At 40.1% G+C, this 16,886-nt stretch overlaps 2 protein-coding genes across 2 annotated transcripts in view; both read right to left on the bottom strand.

Moving 5' to 3' along the window:
• Positions 1-10,300: 10,300 nt before the first annotated feature.
• Positions 10,301-12,620, bottom strand: kcne4 (potassium voltage-gated channel, Isk-related family, member 4). Its single transcript, XM_083887095.1, has 2 exons — positions 12,586-12,620; positions 10,301-12,062 (listed from the first exon to the last, which is right to left on the bottom strand). The coding sequence occupies exon 2, from the start codon at positions 12,021-12,023 to the stop codon at positions 11,490-11,492; it is 534 nt and encodes a 177-aa protein (XP_083743221.1). The 5' UTR covers positions 12,024-12,062; positions 12,586-12,620; the 3' UTR covers positions 10,301-11,489.
• A 3,242-nt stretch (positions 12,621-15,862) lies between these two features.
• The window catches only part of acsl3a (acyl-CoA synthetase long chain family member 3a), a gene marked incomplete at both ends in the record, with an annotated part of 28,103 nt that continues 27,079 nt past the window's right edge, over positions 15,863-16,886 (bottom strand). The window contains 2 exons of the mRNA XM_083886591.1: positions 15,863-16,020; positions 16,615-16,772. Of these exons, the coding sequence (XP_083742717.1) occupies positions 15,863-16,020; positions 16,615-16,772 (316 nt within the window). The remainder of the gene's footprint in view (positions 16,021-16,614; positions 16,773-16,886) is intronic.

The following is a 16,886-nucleotide window of genomic DNA, read 5'->3' as shown; positions in this document are numbered from 1 at the left end:
GCGGCTCACAGCTCCTTGTTTTTTCTTTTGTGTGTTTTGTATGTATTTTCATTCCGAAAACACATCTATAGTCGCCATGAGCTACTGGACATTGGACACAGCCACAGATCGACAATAACAGCAGAGTTGAGTCAATCTCACGACATCACACACGCCATAGCAAGTCCACAGAGTTCTCCGTGGATTGCTGTCGGCGCCGGCAGGGGGTGAAAAGAGAGGTAACAGAAGCGAGGATGCCGGCATGTTCGAGACTGCTGTGTTTCCATTATATCTGAAACCATGCTTCACCCACTGATCCTCGATGCTGCTGTGCAGCTAGCGGGCCGCTCAATGCACCGATGGGACCGCAACAGAGACTCCGGTAAGAGCAGAGGTGTGTATTTATGTAAACAACTGGTCTAAAAACAACATAGTAACATTGTTCACCAGACATAGAGTTTATTTCTATTAAAGCCTGTCCTCTTTTCCTGCCCAGAGAGCTAACAGTCGCGCTAATCCGATGCTAACACTAGCATAGCTCTCTCGCTATTGTCAGACACATTGTTACAGGAGACTTTAACAAGGCAAACCTTAAGTCTGCCCTGCCCGAATTCTACCAACATGTAAGTTATGCTATGAGAGGAAGTAACACTTTAGATCATGTTTACACAAACATTAAACATGCATGCAGTGCCATACACACCATAAACACCCACACTTATGTCAGTCAGACCACCTCTCTCTGCACCTTACTAATGCATACTATCCTCTAAGAAGAAGCAAAACTCCGCGCTTCCTCAACTACAGCACTGTTTCCAGCACACTGACTAGAGTGTCTTTGAACATCAGGACCTGACCATACACACAGAGGCTGTACTGTCCTACATCAAGTTCTGTATGAGGAATATAACAGTGGATAAATGTATCTGAGTGTTCCCCGAAAACAGAAGGTCAATACACTCCTCAAAGACCGCAACACTGCCTTCAGGTCTGGCAACAGAGAACTATACAGCGCTGCAAGAGCTGACCTGAAGAGAAGAATCAGGAAAGCCAGAGAGAGGATTGAAACCACCTCTCCAATAACAACCCTGGACAATCCAGTTGCATTCACACCCATCATCACCAAGTGCCTGGAGCGGCTGGTCCTAACCCACATCAGAACCTGCCTACCTCCCTCCTTCGACCCTCACCAGTTCGCCTACAAAGTGAACAGGTCGATAGAGGATGCAATAGCCATCAGACTCCACACCGCGCTGAGCCATCTGGAACACCGGGAGAGCTTTGTCAGGATGCTCTTCATTGACTACAGCTCAGGTTTTGACACTATCACCCCCTGGCATCCTGGTCAGCAAACTGTCTGACCTGGGACTCCTCCCACCCACCTGCTCCTGGATTAAGGACTTCCTCACAAACCGACCCCAGACATTCAAACTGGGACACCATCTTTCCTCCACACTGAGCACAGGCTCCCCACAAGAGTGTGTGGTGAGCCCAGTGAAGATGCCATGACTCCAAAAACAAAAACTTGGTCACCAAATAAAATCTATACCCACTCACAGAATCTAAAGAATATGTTGGCCTATCACCATGAAAAAACTTTTCAGACTGAAGACTGAAGGTTTGTAAGCCACTCACTCTACTGCACTAAAGTCCATAGACAATGATTTTACAACACGGCACACAGGAGTTGTTGATCCACAGTTCAAATGTGTTATTTTGCAACTTTAGAGTTTGAAATCTGTTATTTTGGGTTCAACGAATCAACTCATACAGACCAACCAAGGCAGCAGTAAACCATGCAACAGCTCGTGTTTCCACATGAGTTCAAAGTGATGTTTTTCTCTATGGACTTTGGTGCAGGATTTTGGTGCATATAACAGACCTCAGTTTGCAGTTAGTAAAGGCTGTGTAACAATGAGCCAAATATGTAACAATATGTACCAAATAAGTAACAAATATATTCTTGTCACATGTCACAAATTTGAGAGGGCATTGATTTGTTTTAGCAGCCAGGTTTTCATTGAAAATGAGTGTGAGTTGTAGTTGTAATAAGCTCATCAGCCAAAGAAACATTTCCACTGATTCAGGAGGCTTTGTTGTGACTTTGCAAAGAAGTTTTGTGAGCTACAAGGCTGTCAAAAATCTAGCAGTTTGTCAGGCAGACAGACTGATTCAATCGAATCAAGTGAATTTCCACATCTGATTGTTCTAAATATGTTTCAGTCCTGGTAAGAGCCTGGGTGACGCAGGCCTGCTACTTTGTCATAAATGCTTTTGACTATTTTTTATAACATACTCCGTCACCATGACCCAGAAAAGGTCTGGTAATTTATCACAGCCAATGCAGGCCTGCATTTATGCTGAAAATCAATAGATATTTTATCAGGACGAGCAATTCAGACCACCAGCTGCACACTGCAAAGGTTGCTGGGGAAGATTAAGTGACATAAAATGTGTTTTACTTTCTGTTGCTTTTTAGCAGAAGCTGCAGCTATACAGTATAACGCAACATTCAGACAGCAAAAACAGACAAAATACTTCAATTACACTAAGATTCCTCAAGCATGAAAGAAATGAAACTGGAAGACAGTAAAAGATTAAGAGAAAATGGCGTTTTATGTGTATTAAATGATAGTCTTGGCCACCAGGGTGCAGCAAAACTGCCTATAAACATGACATTGAATTATCATCACCTAAATTTCAGTTGATAACATTAACAAAAGTGGATGTACTTCCAGTTCTCTTAGATACACCAATAAAAATATATTGAATATCCAACACACAAACTACAATGATGATAAATATATTTATCATCATAATCTTATTATTATGATTATTATCATTTAATTGAGTTTTGTAAACCTGATCAGTCCAATTCTTTAGCACCATTACGTGTCCCTGCGGGAAATAAAGCTAGCACAAAAAGTAAGGACATTTGTGTTAAGTCGATTACTATTTTTTCGTAATAATGCTTCTTGGCAATAAATCTTATACTGTTGGAAAGTCTGTTTATTTCCCTTTTAAATGGCGCCACATTGCATTTGTGGGTTGAGCAGCAGAGTTGAGTTTGTGGGTTGCGCCCAAGAAAAACTTGCCAAATCTTCTCTTCCAATGCCAAACACCTTATTCTGTTACTGACTGCTGGTGTCAGTAACGTGTGCGCTGGAAACCCGAACATTTGAAGGAATGTTCTGTTCAGCGATGAGTTCTCTGGCAGTTGGATCAACAGTGTGGAGAAGACTTGTAGAACGCTGTGCTGATTGCTGCACTGAAAGAGTAACAGCTCTTGGTGGAGGCAGTATGATGGTGAGGGGCAGCATCTCTCTCACTGAAAAAAACAAGGCTTGTCATCATTGGAGGCAATCTCAATGCAGAGAGATTCTGAAACCAGTGGCCATCCCACATCTCCACAGTCTGGGAAAGAACACTATCCTCCAAGATGACAATGCTCTCCCCCACAGAGCCAGGTTTATCAGAGAATACCTCCAGAGTTTAGGAGTGGAGAGGATAGAATGACCTGCCTGCAGTCCTGACCTCAACCAAGCTGAACACTTGTGGGATCAGCTTGGGAGTGCTGTTCATGCCAGAGTGACCAACACAACCACATTGGCTGACTTGAGAAATGCTGGTTGAAGAATGGGATGCCATCCCACAGCAGTGTGTGACTGAACACGTGACCAGCATGAGGGGGAGGAGCCGGGCTGTTGTGGCTGTATATGGTTCTTCCACATGCTACTGATTTAATACATTGTTTAATTGCCAATATGTCTTGTTTCCTCAGACTTCAATCATCCAATCCAAGGACCCACAAACGCATTTTCCTTACAGATGTGGCACATTTAAATGAGTCATTTAATAGGGAAATAAACAAGCTTTCCAACAGTAGAAGATTTATTGCCAAGAAAAATTGTTACAACAAAGAAATAATCTAACTTTATTTGGTTGTTTGATTACTCAGTGTTCCAAAGTTCTCACTTGTTCTCAAGTTTTGTTGCACAGGAATTAAAGGTCCAGTGTGTAAGAATAAGTGGCATTTAAGGCTGAGACTGCCGATTGCAGCAAACTCACCCCTCACACTCCTAAGCACTTCAGGGAACTACAGTGGCCTTTACATGCCAGAAAGAATGACGATCTTCTAAATTAATGTTGTAAGCTTCTGTGTAAAATATAATACACTTACTCTGGTCAGTAATATATTAAGTTTCTGCCAATAAACCATGTAAGTGTGACTCACTGGACCTTTAAATACACCACAGAGCCAGGATCAGGTTGCCTTTTCGATTTGGCTTATGCACAGTCATTTGATAAGTTGGAGCAGCTTTAAAGCTGCATTATTTCGTTTTTGCCACCTGGAGTCAGAACAACAGGCTTAATATCTCATTTATTTGGCAGGCTAATACCTTGCAAAGATTACACAGAGGAACATTAGTGTTACATATTGATGTCCATCCATCCATCCATTATCTACCGCTTTATCCTCCACCGTAGGGTTGTGGGGGGTGCTGTGCCTATCTTAGCTGACATAGGGTGATAGGTGGGTACACCCTGGACAGTTCACCAATCAATCGCAGGGCCAACATATAGAAACATTCACGCACACTCTCACACCTACGGCCAATTTAAAGTGACCAATTCTTCTTGCTGCAAAGGCAAGAGCGTTAACCACTACGCCAACCGTGTGGCCCAACATAATAATGTATATGCATGTGTATGCATTTATATATAAATATAATTTGGTGTGATTATGGTGACACGGTCATGGTTTTGCGCTTCACTATCTTCACTATAACTATTCAGAAAAACATTTCCTCATCCTTGGCATGTGAGAGACTAACTGACATTCTCATGTTAGTCCTGGTCAGACAGTGAGCCTGGGGTTACAAAAGTTGTTCGGTTGAAGTGAGAGTTCACACTCAGTGCTGCCTGACCTGTACTCGGCCCTGAAACGAGAACCAGTGTAAGACAGGCATGAACACTTTCAGTGAAAACATGGCTGCCAGAGGTGGCACGATGGAAAAGGCTCACAAAATAATATGCATGCCTGCTTCAATTTAATATCTTAAGAATATGTTCACTGGCTTCCTCCTTTTCCTTCTTTTTTTTAACCACTCACTCACCTGCACCAAAGTCCATAGAAAAGAATCTGTGTTTTTAGTATGCAGGGAAATTGATGTTGGTCAAGATTGATGGTCAATTACTGCCTCTTTTGGTAAGTTTATGTCATTGACCATAAAACATTGAGTTACAAACATAACACATTGCAACTTACTTACAACTAGTCTGGACCACAACAACTACTCTGCACCAAAACAACTATTCTGCACCAAAACAACTAGTCTGTACCAAAACAACTATTATGCACCACAACAACTATTCTGCACCACAACAACTACTCTGCACCAAAACAACTATTCTGCACCAAAACAACTAGTCTGTACCAAAACAACTATTATGCACCACAACAACTATTCTGCACCACAGCAACTACTCTGCACCAAAACAACTATTCTGCACCAAAACAACTAGTCTGTACCAAAACAACTATTCTGCACCAAAACAACTAGTCTGTACCACAACTACTCTGTACCAAAACAACTATTATGCACCACAACAACTACTCTGCACCAAAACAACTACTCTGCAACTATTATGCACCACAACTACTCTGCACCAAAACAACTAGTCTGTACCAAAACAACTAGTCTGTACCACAACAACTACTCTGCACCAAAACAACTTTTATGCACCACAACAACTATTCTGCACCACAACAACTACTCTGCACCGAAAACAACTACTCTGCAACTATTATGCACCACAACTACTCTGCACCACAACAACAACTCTGCAACTATTCTGCACTAAAACAACTACTCTGCACCAAAACAACTACTCTGCAACTATTATGCACCACAATTACTCTGCACCACAACAACTACTCTGCAGCTATTCTGCACCACAACAACTACTCTGCACCACAACAACTACTCTGCAACTATTCTGCACCAAAACAACTACTCTGCACCACAACAACAACTCTGCACCACAACAACTATTCTGCACCACAACAACTACTCTGCACCAAAACAACTACTCTGCAACTATTATGCACCAAAACAACTACTCTGCACCACAACTACTATTCTGCACCACAACTACTCTGCACCAAAACAACTGCTCTGCACCACAACGTCTACACAACAACTATTCTGTGTGTTGTAATGTAACATCATTGTTTTTCTCTTTGGACTTTGGTGTGGGGAGTGAGGGCTTTACAAAGAGAAACAAACGTTAGTTTCCAGGTGTCAAGTAGTGGATATATTCTTCAGATAGTGTAGGTTTAAGCAGATGCCTTTTGTTAAATGGCACAAATCTGTTTTTCTTTGTGGCCCCACTGGCCATGTTTTCACTGACAGTGAGTATGCCTGACATGCGAGTTCTTGGAAAAGGGGACCTCCCACACAATCCCTTTAACAGCATGATATTGAATCAAGCATTTTCCTCTTGAAATGATCAGACTGTTCTGTGTTCATGACCTCTTTTGCACTCCCATAAAAAAATTAATCCATGGCATAATGAAAAGGTTGCCTCAAAGAATAATAACCCTCATATTAAAAACGGCAAGTTTTGTGGAATCTGATGGAAAAAGACTCACATCGACCAGTGCACTGTTTACAGAGCACTTGACTTAATAAAAAGAAGTTGAATGAGGAGACGGTGCTGAAGAAGAGGAAGGGGAGGAGATGGTTGGTTTGGAGATGACTCATTTCCAGACTCATTAATGCATGTGTGTGTGTGTGTGTGAGTATGGGTATTTGTTACCTCTTTAGGACTTTTTCTTTTTATCAGTACCAGTAGTCCTCATATAGTCCAAAACTTGGTCTGAATGTGGCAGAACCCCATTTCTAAGGAACTGGTTAAGTTTAGGCTGTGCAAACCTCTGTGTGTGTGTGTGTGTGTGTGTGTGTGTGTGTGTGTGTGTGTGTGTGTGTGTGTGTGTGGGTGTGGGTGTGGGTGTGGGTGTGTGTGTGTGTGTGTGCGTGCGTGCGTGCCCCGCGAGTCAGGACACTGGCCTTACTATTGACTCCCCCAGGAGGACACTAATGACAAACATCCTGCTTCACAGCGCAGCAGAAGCTCCATGAATCACATCTGCATTGTATTCTCACCCCTCTGTCTCTCACTCACTCTCACTTCTGAGAATTGAAACTATCTCCACTATCTCTCTCACATGCACACACTCACAGGGACGTAAACTCACACTTAGATCTATTGTTCTGTGAAGAATAAAGGACAAGCTTGCTCATATTTTCCCCTGTCCGTTGCTCGAGACGCAGCAGTGTATGTTCATTGACTTCCTGGCTGATAATAAAATAAGGGGAATGGTTTGCTCTATGGTTGCATGAGTGATTTTGTTGTGCATGAATTATTCAGTGGGGTGTTTATGTTGTGGAGGAAATAAGAATTAGAATGCCTCACCAAGTCTGCATCTGTGCCAAGTGGTTCAGAAGACAGAAAAGGAGAGAAAGACACAATTTCCATTGAAACTGACATGCTATTTTTCATATGATGCCATACATAATTCATTTGCATGAAGTGGTGAGAAACGTAGCTAATCTAATCATGTTTAACTTTTGGCTCAATTTTCTTTTACACATTAACGATGTTTTTTGTTGTTTTGTGTTTGTGTCTGTGGAGACATTCTGTGTTTCCATTGAGTGCAGTGGTTTAGATCGAGTATGGAATAGTACCAAAATAACCAGTCCCTATGGTTCCATTGTTTGGCACCCTTCCGAGGTAGGTACCAGTCAGGTATGGTCAGTGTGGAGCTAAACTGGCTCCACCCACGACAGTCAGCTGAGTGGCCCAAAGACTTTCCTGTTTTTTCAGCTGTCTTTCTCTTCAGCACCCACAGTCTATTCTCATACAAAGTTTGATGACAAAAAAAACACAAACTGAACAGGAAATCAGAGCTACAGGATGTCCTCCAGCATTATCTGTTGTGTTTAATGTTGTTGTTCATTGTTGTTGCACCAGTACAACGTCACACCGTATCTCACTGATGCAGCCATTGGGCACAGCCCACAGCCCACACCCCGCATCCCGTCTACCAAGTGCAGCCAGGTACTGTTCTCAGTCGAAACGCAAGCCTGATCCAGGGCTTTCCCATTTCTAACTGTACTGTACTGTACCAAACCGAACCATACCATGAGGGAAAAGCATTGTACCTTAAATAAAAGAAGATATAAAGAAGGATTTTAAAAAAGAGTATTGAATATTGAGCTGATCTGAACTTACATGTTGGTGACCCTGTACAATCCACTTTATTTCTCACCGTCTGATATTTAGAGTCAGTTTCAGATTGGACCAAACACGTATGCCTGAATTATACCCCATGTAACCTGTCGCCACTGTGTAGCGTACAGAAGAAAAACAACCTTACATACAGCTCACCCTGTCAATGCTTGTATAAAGTGCTTCATTAAATCTATGTGTGTGTTCCCCCAGGCCATTGGTGTTGCCTCTGTTGGTGTGGTGAGCTGTCAGTGCACTGACTTAAGGAGCTGAGAGCCTGCAGGTGTGTGTGTGTGTGTGTGTGTGTGTGTGTGTGTGTGTGTGTGTGTGTGTGTGTGTGTGTGTGTGTGTGTGTGTGTGTGTGTGTGTGTGTGTGTGTGTGTGTGTGCGTGCGCGTGTGAGAGAGAGGGAGAGAGCGGGAAAGAGGTAGTGTTGGGTGACACAGCAGTGTGAGAAAACAAAAGAGTGTTTGCTGTTTGTCAGGGATCAGAAAACCTGAAGCTGCCATCTGGTGTTTTTTTCCCTGTTGTTTTGTCTGATGATCAGCATCAGTGAATCACTGCTGTTGTCTGCTGGTCTAAATTCAAGAGTCAACATGTGATCCAATGGGTCTTTAAATGATGTCCCTCAGGGGTGTTTTACATGAGCTTAAAGAGATAGTGCAGGTTTTTTGGACTCAGCATGAGACACAGATGCTTGCTCTCAGTCTTGGCTGCCATAAGGAAAAACTGATTTTAGCCAAGTAACAAAAAGCTTAATGAATAAAATACTACTACTCACTTTTGATTTAAAATATGATTTTATTTTGGATGTGGGGAAACATGGTGTGATGGAGTGGTAGAGTGAGTCATCTTCCAACTGGAAGGTTGTGGTTTGGATTCACAGTGCTAGCATGTACATGCTGATATGTTCTTGGGCAAGACATTTCTCCAGCAACGTGTGAATGGGTATCAAAGATTTGTGATAGAAAACATGCAGCACATTGAAGAAGTATTCATTAGAGTCAATAACCATGTAACAATATTACATTAGGGATAAAAGCTGTTGGAGCTTCTTCCTGTTGTCAGTGAGACTTTATGTCATCCTATTCTAATGAGTACTAACACTAAGGGCATTGTTAATAAAGTAAAAAAAAAAAAAAATACAAACTACAGATCATTATTAATTTGATTGAACTTGAACAGCCATATATTTGTCACTTTTTCTCAACGTTTGAGTACATAGGGGGAGAAAAAAACTCAATTTGACATCAGAGTACACAGTTGTTCTTCTGCTGCCTCCATCAGTCTCAATTCAAATGTGTTATTTTTGTGACATAATTTGCTCATGTGTATCTCCAACCCAAATTTTTTTTAGATTTTATTCATGCGCTTTGGTGCTAAACTTCCATTTTTTTGTTTTATTTTTTTAACAGCCTGTCTAATGACAAGATAAAGCAGCAAATATATTCTTAAGATGTTGAAGACTAAAGTGGGAATATATTTTTTTGTCTGTTTTTCCTTGTGTCCCCGTTAGCCAGTGAGTATTACTGTCCTCACACAGGGACCTCACACAACCAATATAGTCAAAATCACCAGTAAATCAATAATAATAATAATCATAGTATAATTAGGGCAGAGTCTGATGTGAATAATGTGAATCCATACAGTTAAAAAGGAGTATTAACATGTATTATGCTGTATGATTCTAAAGATCTAATGGATCTACTGTAGGTTATCTCCAAAATACATCTGAAATAACATTTACAGGTTGATAACAGACTCTCCTCTTCCCTTATTTCATCTTTCATCTTCCTTATTTGCAAGCGGCAAACCTCTACAAGACTGCCCCCCGCTGGTCATTCACCAAAGTACACCCCCCAAAAATGAAACAAGCTTCATTCAAAAGCATTTTTTTTATTTATTTTTTTCTCCTCAATGATTCCACCTTAAATTAAGCCTTACAGAGTGACAGATACAAACCACATATGTACAGTGCATTTCTTTCTTCAAGTAAACCTTGACATCATCAGCTGTGTATGACCACCGTGTCCATCAAAAGCTACAACAAACACACATTTTACAGTTGATTCTTTCAAGTGGGTTCCAGGTACATTTTTTCAACACTCAAGTCCATGTCGGCAAGAGCATTCAAGTTCAGTCCAAAGAGCCAAAGGGTAAAAAGCCAGCGTGTCTCTGTCTCTGCAGTGTGAGTCATCGGCCCAAACCAGTGAGGTGCTTCTCAGTGTGGAGTCAGGAGGGGGCGCTGAAGCTGTGTATTAATAAATAATAATAATAATGATATTTATTATTATATTTATTATTATTATTATGTTTTATTCTACTATACAGCACTGCCATTTGTTCCTGTAATCAATTGTTGTTGCTGACAAGGTGAGCTTTCATTTTCATACATATTCATATGACGTTTAAATAACAAACAAGATAAATTATATTTTATTATTAATAATAATAATAACAAAAATAATAATAATAATAATAATAACAATAATAATAATAATAATACATTATCTTTGAAGGTGCCTTTCATGACACTCAAGGAACCTTTACATTCACTATGTATTGACAAGGGATGAGTTTGTACGATATTCACTATTGGTTTTTGTCCAATACTGGTCAGAATCACTGGATGAAATGTGTGTGTGTGGGGGGGATGACCAGAAAACACTAAATATCATAAATATAAATGCACCATTGGGAGACATGGACCACCAAAGTCCTGTGACCAGAAAAGAGTGTATGCACTGATTTTGTTCTTGATCTTATTGTGAGATAAAAGCAGAGGAAATTATGAGTGGAATTTGTATTTTAAACAAACTGTATCATACTCACATAAGTAGATACTCAAAGCAGTGATATCAGTATGGATATGAAAAGGTTGTATCGAGTCATCCCTAGAATTTTGACAGATATGTGATATAAATCAGCAAAACAGCAGTGTAAACTCAATGCTGTTACACCATCATTTAAAATGATGAGAGTGAACTAAGAAATAAAGAAGTTCCCAAAATGGCCATGAACTTCATCCAGGCCAAATGGATAATGGATTTGACTTCTTCCATATCTCCCCTAGATATCCGATCCTGGTGACTTATTGATCATTACTGATGAGTCATGGTTAGACTTATTTGGGGGTCTATGTGACATAAGAAGGCTTCAACGTGCCTGTTCTTCTGTGCACCTGGTGTTTATTCTGTGTGTCTCTCTGAGTTCCTCTCAGCCTGAATCGTCCCCGCTGTTCTCTGACCCTCCCTTCGCGTTCACCTCCGATCCCTCCGCCGTCCCGCTGTCCGATTCCTCCTCGATGGCGATGCGCGTGTCCGCGGATGAGCACAGTGAGCTGATGCTGCTCTGCTCTGTGCACAGCGCACACGCCAGCGGAGATGGCAGCGCGTCCTCGCAGCTGCGGGGTCCAAAGTGGTTGCCGTGGAAACCGCAGAAAGGCAAGGACACGTGCACTGAGCGCAGTCCGGAGACAGCGGTAGCTGCAGCGGGGAAGGAGAGGCTGTTCTTCTTGGGCAGCGCGCCCCACTCCCGCCGCTCCTCCTCGTGTACCAAGCGCGTAAAGATGTTGGTCCTTCTCTTTTCCCTGCGCTTGGAGCGGAAGTAAACAAGCATGACCACGCAGAGGAAGACTCCGTAGAAACACATGACGATCACTATGTAAAGAAACGCGTTCCCGTCGCTTTTGTCCGCCTGGGAGTTCGCCCTGTTCTGTGCGAAAGCGGTGGAGTTTTCCTGATGCTCCATATTGTTCGTGAAATATATGTGGAGGACGATAAAGTTGCGCTGTAAAAAAACAAAAACAAAAGTACATTCATGTATGTGAGGTTTTTTTCCCCATTTACGCACGTTTTACGCACGCAAATGAGTGAAGTACATGCTGCAAATGTTATTGACAACATGCTGAAATACCATAATAACACGTGTGAAGTCATTTTCAGACCATAACTGTGAATTTATGAACATACATATTTATTGTCAGGAGGAAATATACTTTTTATCAGTGATCTCTCTCTCTCACACACACACACACACACTCACAGAAAGAGAGAGAGAATTATACATAAATAAACATAAAAATTATGTATTATTTTTTCACATACATATTAGAACATAGATTGTAACGTTGCTTTCTGTCAATTCTCTCCTCGCATTGTGTCATCTCTCGTTTTCGTAAAAAAAAAGTCGAGAAAAAGTTGCCCAAAAGCAAAATCCAGCTTTAATTCTAGACTAAAAGGGTTAGGGGTAAAAAAATATATTGCAATTACAAACAGTCTGTAAACATGAGTGTGATCATTTGTTAACTCACCAAACAGTCGAGGCGAGTTTGAAGCGTGTCTCTTCTTTTAGCTCTTCAGGAGTTTGGCAGCGCTGACAAACGGATGAAGTTATTTATACAGAGACTCTGGACGGTCATCATGAGTCACATGACGGGGTCTGATTGTTTGATGAGTGCTCTGGCTATGAAAGCCCTGATGGGACTATGATCAAAAATAACATAATGAAAAGAAAATCAACAATTTACGGATGCATTCACTTGAAAAACCATGATTGGTTTTTCGCAGTATTTTTTTTCCGATTTACTGAATATGTATTTAAGTTTAGAGAGCAGTTGAAACAATAAACGCATTCATTCCTTTGTTGATGGATGGCTTGTTTAGTTTCATCAAGTTTTACTCTGACACTGGGAGATAGTCCTGTGTTTAAGTCCTCTCTTTAAGTCACATTGATGGTATTACCATTAGTTTGTCGACTTTACGCAGGCATGAGAGTCACTTGCAGGTTGGAGGTTCTTGCGAGAGTTTGAAGTATCTCGAGAATTAAAAAAAAAAAAAAAAAGTTATATGCATGCATAAAACACTGGGGGATTCTAATAAAAACATATAAGGTCACTGGGCAAACTAACTTACTTTTCAAAGACGTATTTCCTCATCATCTGTGACAGAAAGAGTTTCTGAGGGAATTGAGTGGAAAAATACATTTGAGAAGAAGAGCAACCATTTAGAGACTGGTGATGACGAGTGATTTAAAGTGTATGTTTGTGTGTGAGCATCTACAAGTGCTTTATTGGACCAAATTATTCCATCATCACTAACCTTAAAGGATTTTTCTGGTTTTATTTACCAATAATTCTGTGATGAACATTAAAACTGAACAATGCAGTATTTTTTGTTTCAGCCCGATAAAAATAAAGTAAATCAAGTGATATGACAAAATGAAACTTCAGCACCTCCTCAGGCCTCTGTTTACAGCCTCAAAGTGCATCTGTAGCCTCACAGGAGGTCAGGTCAGACCGAGCGGACTCTCCTATTGGCTGTTCTACTTCTGCTCTACATATTCATAGTAATACTAGGTGTTACAGAAATGCCAGTAATGTTATGTTATACACACATTTGCTCATATACAAAGTGTGCAAAACACTGTTGAATCTGCGGCAAGAAAATAAAACAGTAATAATATCCCTGTAGGTAGACCAAGCACAATCTTTATTTACTAAATTTTGAGTTCAAACAAATATCGGAATGCACATTTGTTACAAGGCAGGCTCTTCATACAGAAAATAATCAGAGACTTCCCTGCAGATCAAAGCTCCATCATGTGATAAACTTTTATGTACAGTAACAACCAAATATTAGCAACACACACAAAGTTGCCATTCAAAGCAAAAGTTGAATCTTTTTTTTTTTTTTTTTTAAACTAGTGGGCATACAAACTCTAGTAATACTAATCCACTGCCTTATGTGAACAGAGATGATACATTTTCATATTGCACTATGGTTTATCAAAGATAATTGAATCCGTCGTTAACCAAAGTAAATGTGAGCAGATTGTACAAAAGTACATTTTATCTCTGTCATTGTAGGAATATTCAGTTACCATCTTCATTGTTTTTAAATAACCCTATGAGGTACAAGTTTGTCATGTTCCTAAGAAAAGGAGCAACATCATTGTGGTTAATAATGAAAAAATATACATTTCTTATCAACATGGCCTTGTTTGAACTTCTTCACCTGAAATGACTTTGTTGCTTTTGGTATCCAGATGTGCTGATGTTAGTCGATTATTTTGTCTACCACCTGCAGTCAGACTTTGACCCCCTCCTGACAGAACTCAAAACATGTTAATAAAATAAAGGAAGAAAGGAAAAATAGATGAGTTAACCGTCTCCTAACCTGCAGGAAAGGCTGGTTTATACAAAAGCAAGTGTTAGGACAGAGATGAGAAAGTCAAAACTACAACTATCGTAAAACGTTTCAGACCTACACACTCAAAAGTAGAAGTAACAAAGTTCACATAGAAGACTCACATAGAAGACAATTTTGTACCGTTTGTAGGAAAAGTAAAAAAAATATTTTTGTACCTTATCAAACTGAACCAGTAGAATTCAGTAAACTAAAAGATGTACCTTCACAATACTGTAAAGATAAAATTACATTGATGAGACAAAAACAAAAGAAAATTACATTTGGACAGATGTTTTGCATGAATTTAAAGCTAATCCATGTGATAAAATTGCAAACATACACATAAAATGTGCAGTGGAACATTTTATTAAATATATATATAAAAGGAATACGTGCATATCTACCATTAGGGTGAACTTTGTTCCTTCTTTTGATTTAATTCTCCCCTTTCTGATCTTAAAAAGGTATCTTTCTAATAATAATAATAATAATAATAATAATAATAATTCACTGGTGAAGAGAACATGCTTCAACATACTCCTATTTTTAAGTGTGAAGCCTACATAACCAGTCTAGTGTGTCATGGGTGAGCAAAAAAAATAAGCAAGCAGCCTGAGCTTTTGGCAGGAGTTCAACTGACCACATCAGCTAGCAGCACATGATCTGTTTCAAAACTCACATCTGGGACAATAGAATCTGCACTCAGGGGTCACACATCTGGGTGGAAAGATAATGGAATAAACAACAGCAAATAAGTGCAAACAAAAGAGGGAAACTGCATCATCTTCTCCTTCATTCTTTAAGGTCTTAAGATCACTGAGCCACAGGTTTAGGCCACGGTGGCTGTTGTAAGGTAGAGGAGAGAAAAGGCACCGGGAGTGTTTCTGGCTACATCTACATTACTCTGCTTTCATTTCATTTAATGTTTGTACAGAATATTTAGGTCAATTATATTTATGTTTATTTTTTAGATATTTTACTTTGCATTGTTATTGTGTGGTAATTGGTTTGTACCTCACCCACAAATGTGTTCTATTTTAATGTATTATTCTTCTCTGGTGTTTTATTTATAAATGGACCAAACCGAACTGAATGCATGTGTTTTAGTTTGGATGTGCAGACACTGATGTCTTTAAAAATGTAAACACTTGGCGTCATAACCAGAATCTTTTGCTCTTCATTCGCCATTTTCAGGTTTAGTTCAAAGTAAAATAAACTAAAAAGACAGAATCGGTAACCAAGTGATATGTGTTTTTAATATGCATTAATTATTATACAAATGTAAAGAAAAAAATGCTATTTTCAGATGAAAACCGTGTATTCTGGACAAAGCCTCGGATTCAAGAGTAGGTCTGTGCTTGTCTTTAGGATTGAATCATGACGACGGCACGGGCCTCGAAGTTATTTCCCACCATACATCCTATCAATGTCATCCTGGTAGTGTGTTTTCAGCTCCCTGCGTTTGAGCTTGAATGCGTCGGTCACTAATCCAGTCTCAGGAGTCCAAGGCTCTGGACTCAGATGGATCTTACGTGGAATCTCAAAGCGCTCCATCTGGGCTGCAGCAGAAAAAAACATGCAACATTAACACAAATTGAAGTGGAGTTGAAATGTTGGAGGGTTGTTATGAACTTTACACTTTTCCCATATTTTATACACAAAAGCATGGAAGCATACCCACAAGTCTGAAAACTATAAGCACAAGTCCATTTGTTTGCACTAAATATAAAAAAAAAATCACTTTTTCAAATCTCTGAACACAACTTATATCATTTATCGCACTCTGTTCACTGACCTTCAAAATAAAACACCCTGAATAACTCATAATGTACCTGTAGAAACTCTTCAATCACAAGGATAAAAGCTTAGAAGTGACTTGTGTCTTTTATGATGCCTTTTTGTATCTGTGCACTGATTTTCTTTCTCATTGTACTGATTTTAGCTACATACCACACAACACATGCAACAACATATGGAAGGAATCGTTTTACAGATGAGAGAGAACAAGGCTTTTGAGTGCTGTGTTTCATTTAGCTTGAAGTTTGTTACAGTAAGTTTTCACTTAGAGTTGAGAGAAATTCAGTTCCACTTTTGTTGTTTTTTTCTAACCGAAACCACTGACTGAGGTCTTTGATGATTTGAGGCCGTCTTACCTACGAGGGCAGCCTCAGTGATGACCTTGAGGACCAGCTCCTCCATGGCTTTGCTGATGCACAGCTCCTCCAGTGACCCTCTGATATCATACTGGTCCGCCAGGGACATCAAATGCTTCGGATTGGGCACCACAAAGCCAATCACATACGTCTCATCGCTGCAGAGCAAGAAGGGAAGACGGAAAAACAAAGTCTGTGTGAAGACACAATGTGCTCCATCAAACTAGTTTGGCCTAAACTTAGAATGAACATGTAATGGAGAGAAGGATCCA

The sequence above is a fragment of the Microchirus variegatus genome, assembly GCF_963457635.1.
Source record: "Microchirus variegatus genome assembly, chromosome: 3".
NCBI classification, from domain to species: domain Eukaryota; kingdom Metazoa; phylum Chordata; class Actinopteri; order Pleuronectiformes; family Soleidae; genus Microchirus; species Microchirus variegatus.
This window is presented reverse-complemented; position numbering and strand designations above follow the sequence as displayed.

Excerpts from the sequence above, each read along its gene's own strand:
- kcne4 (XM_083887095.1), bottom strand. The coding sequence starts at position 12,023 with ATGGAGCATCAGGAAAACTCCACCGCTTTCGCACAGAACAGGGCGAAC.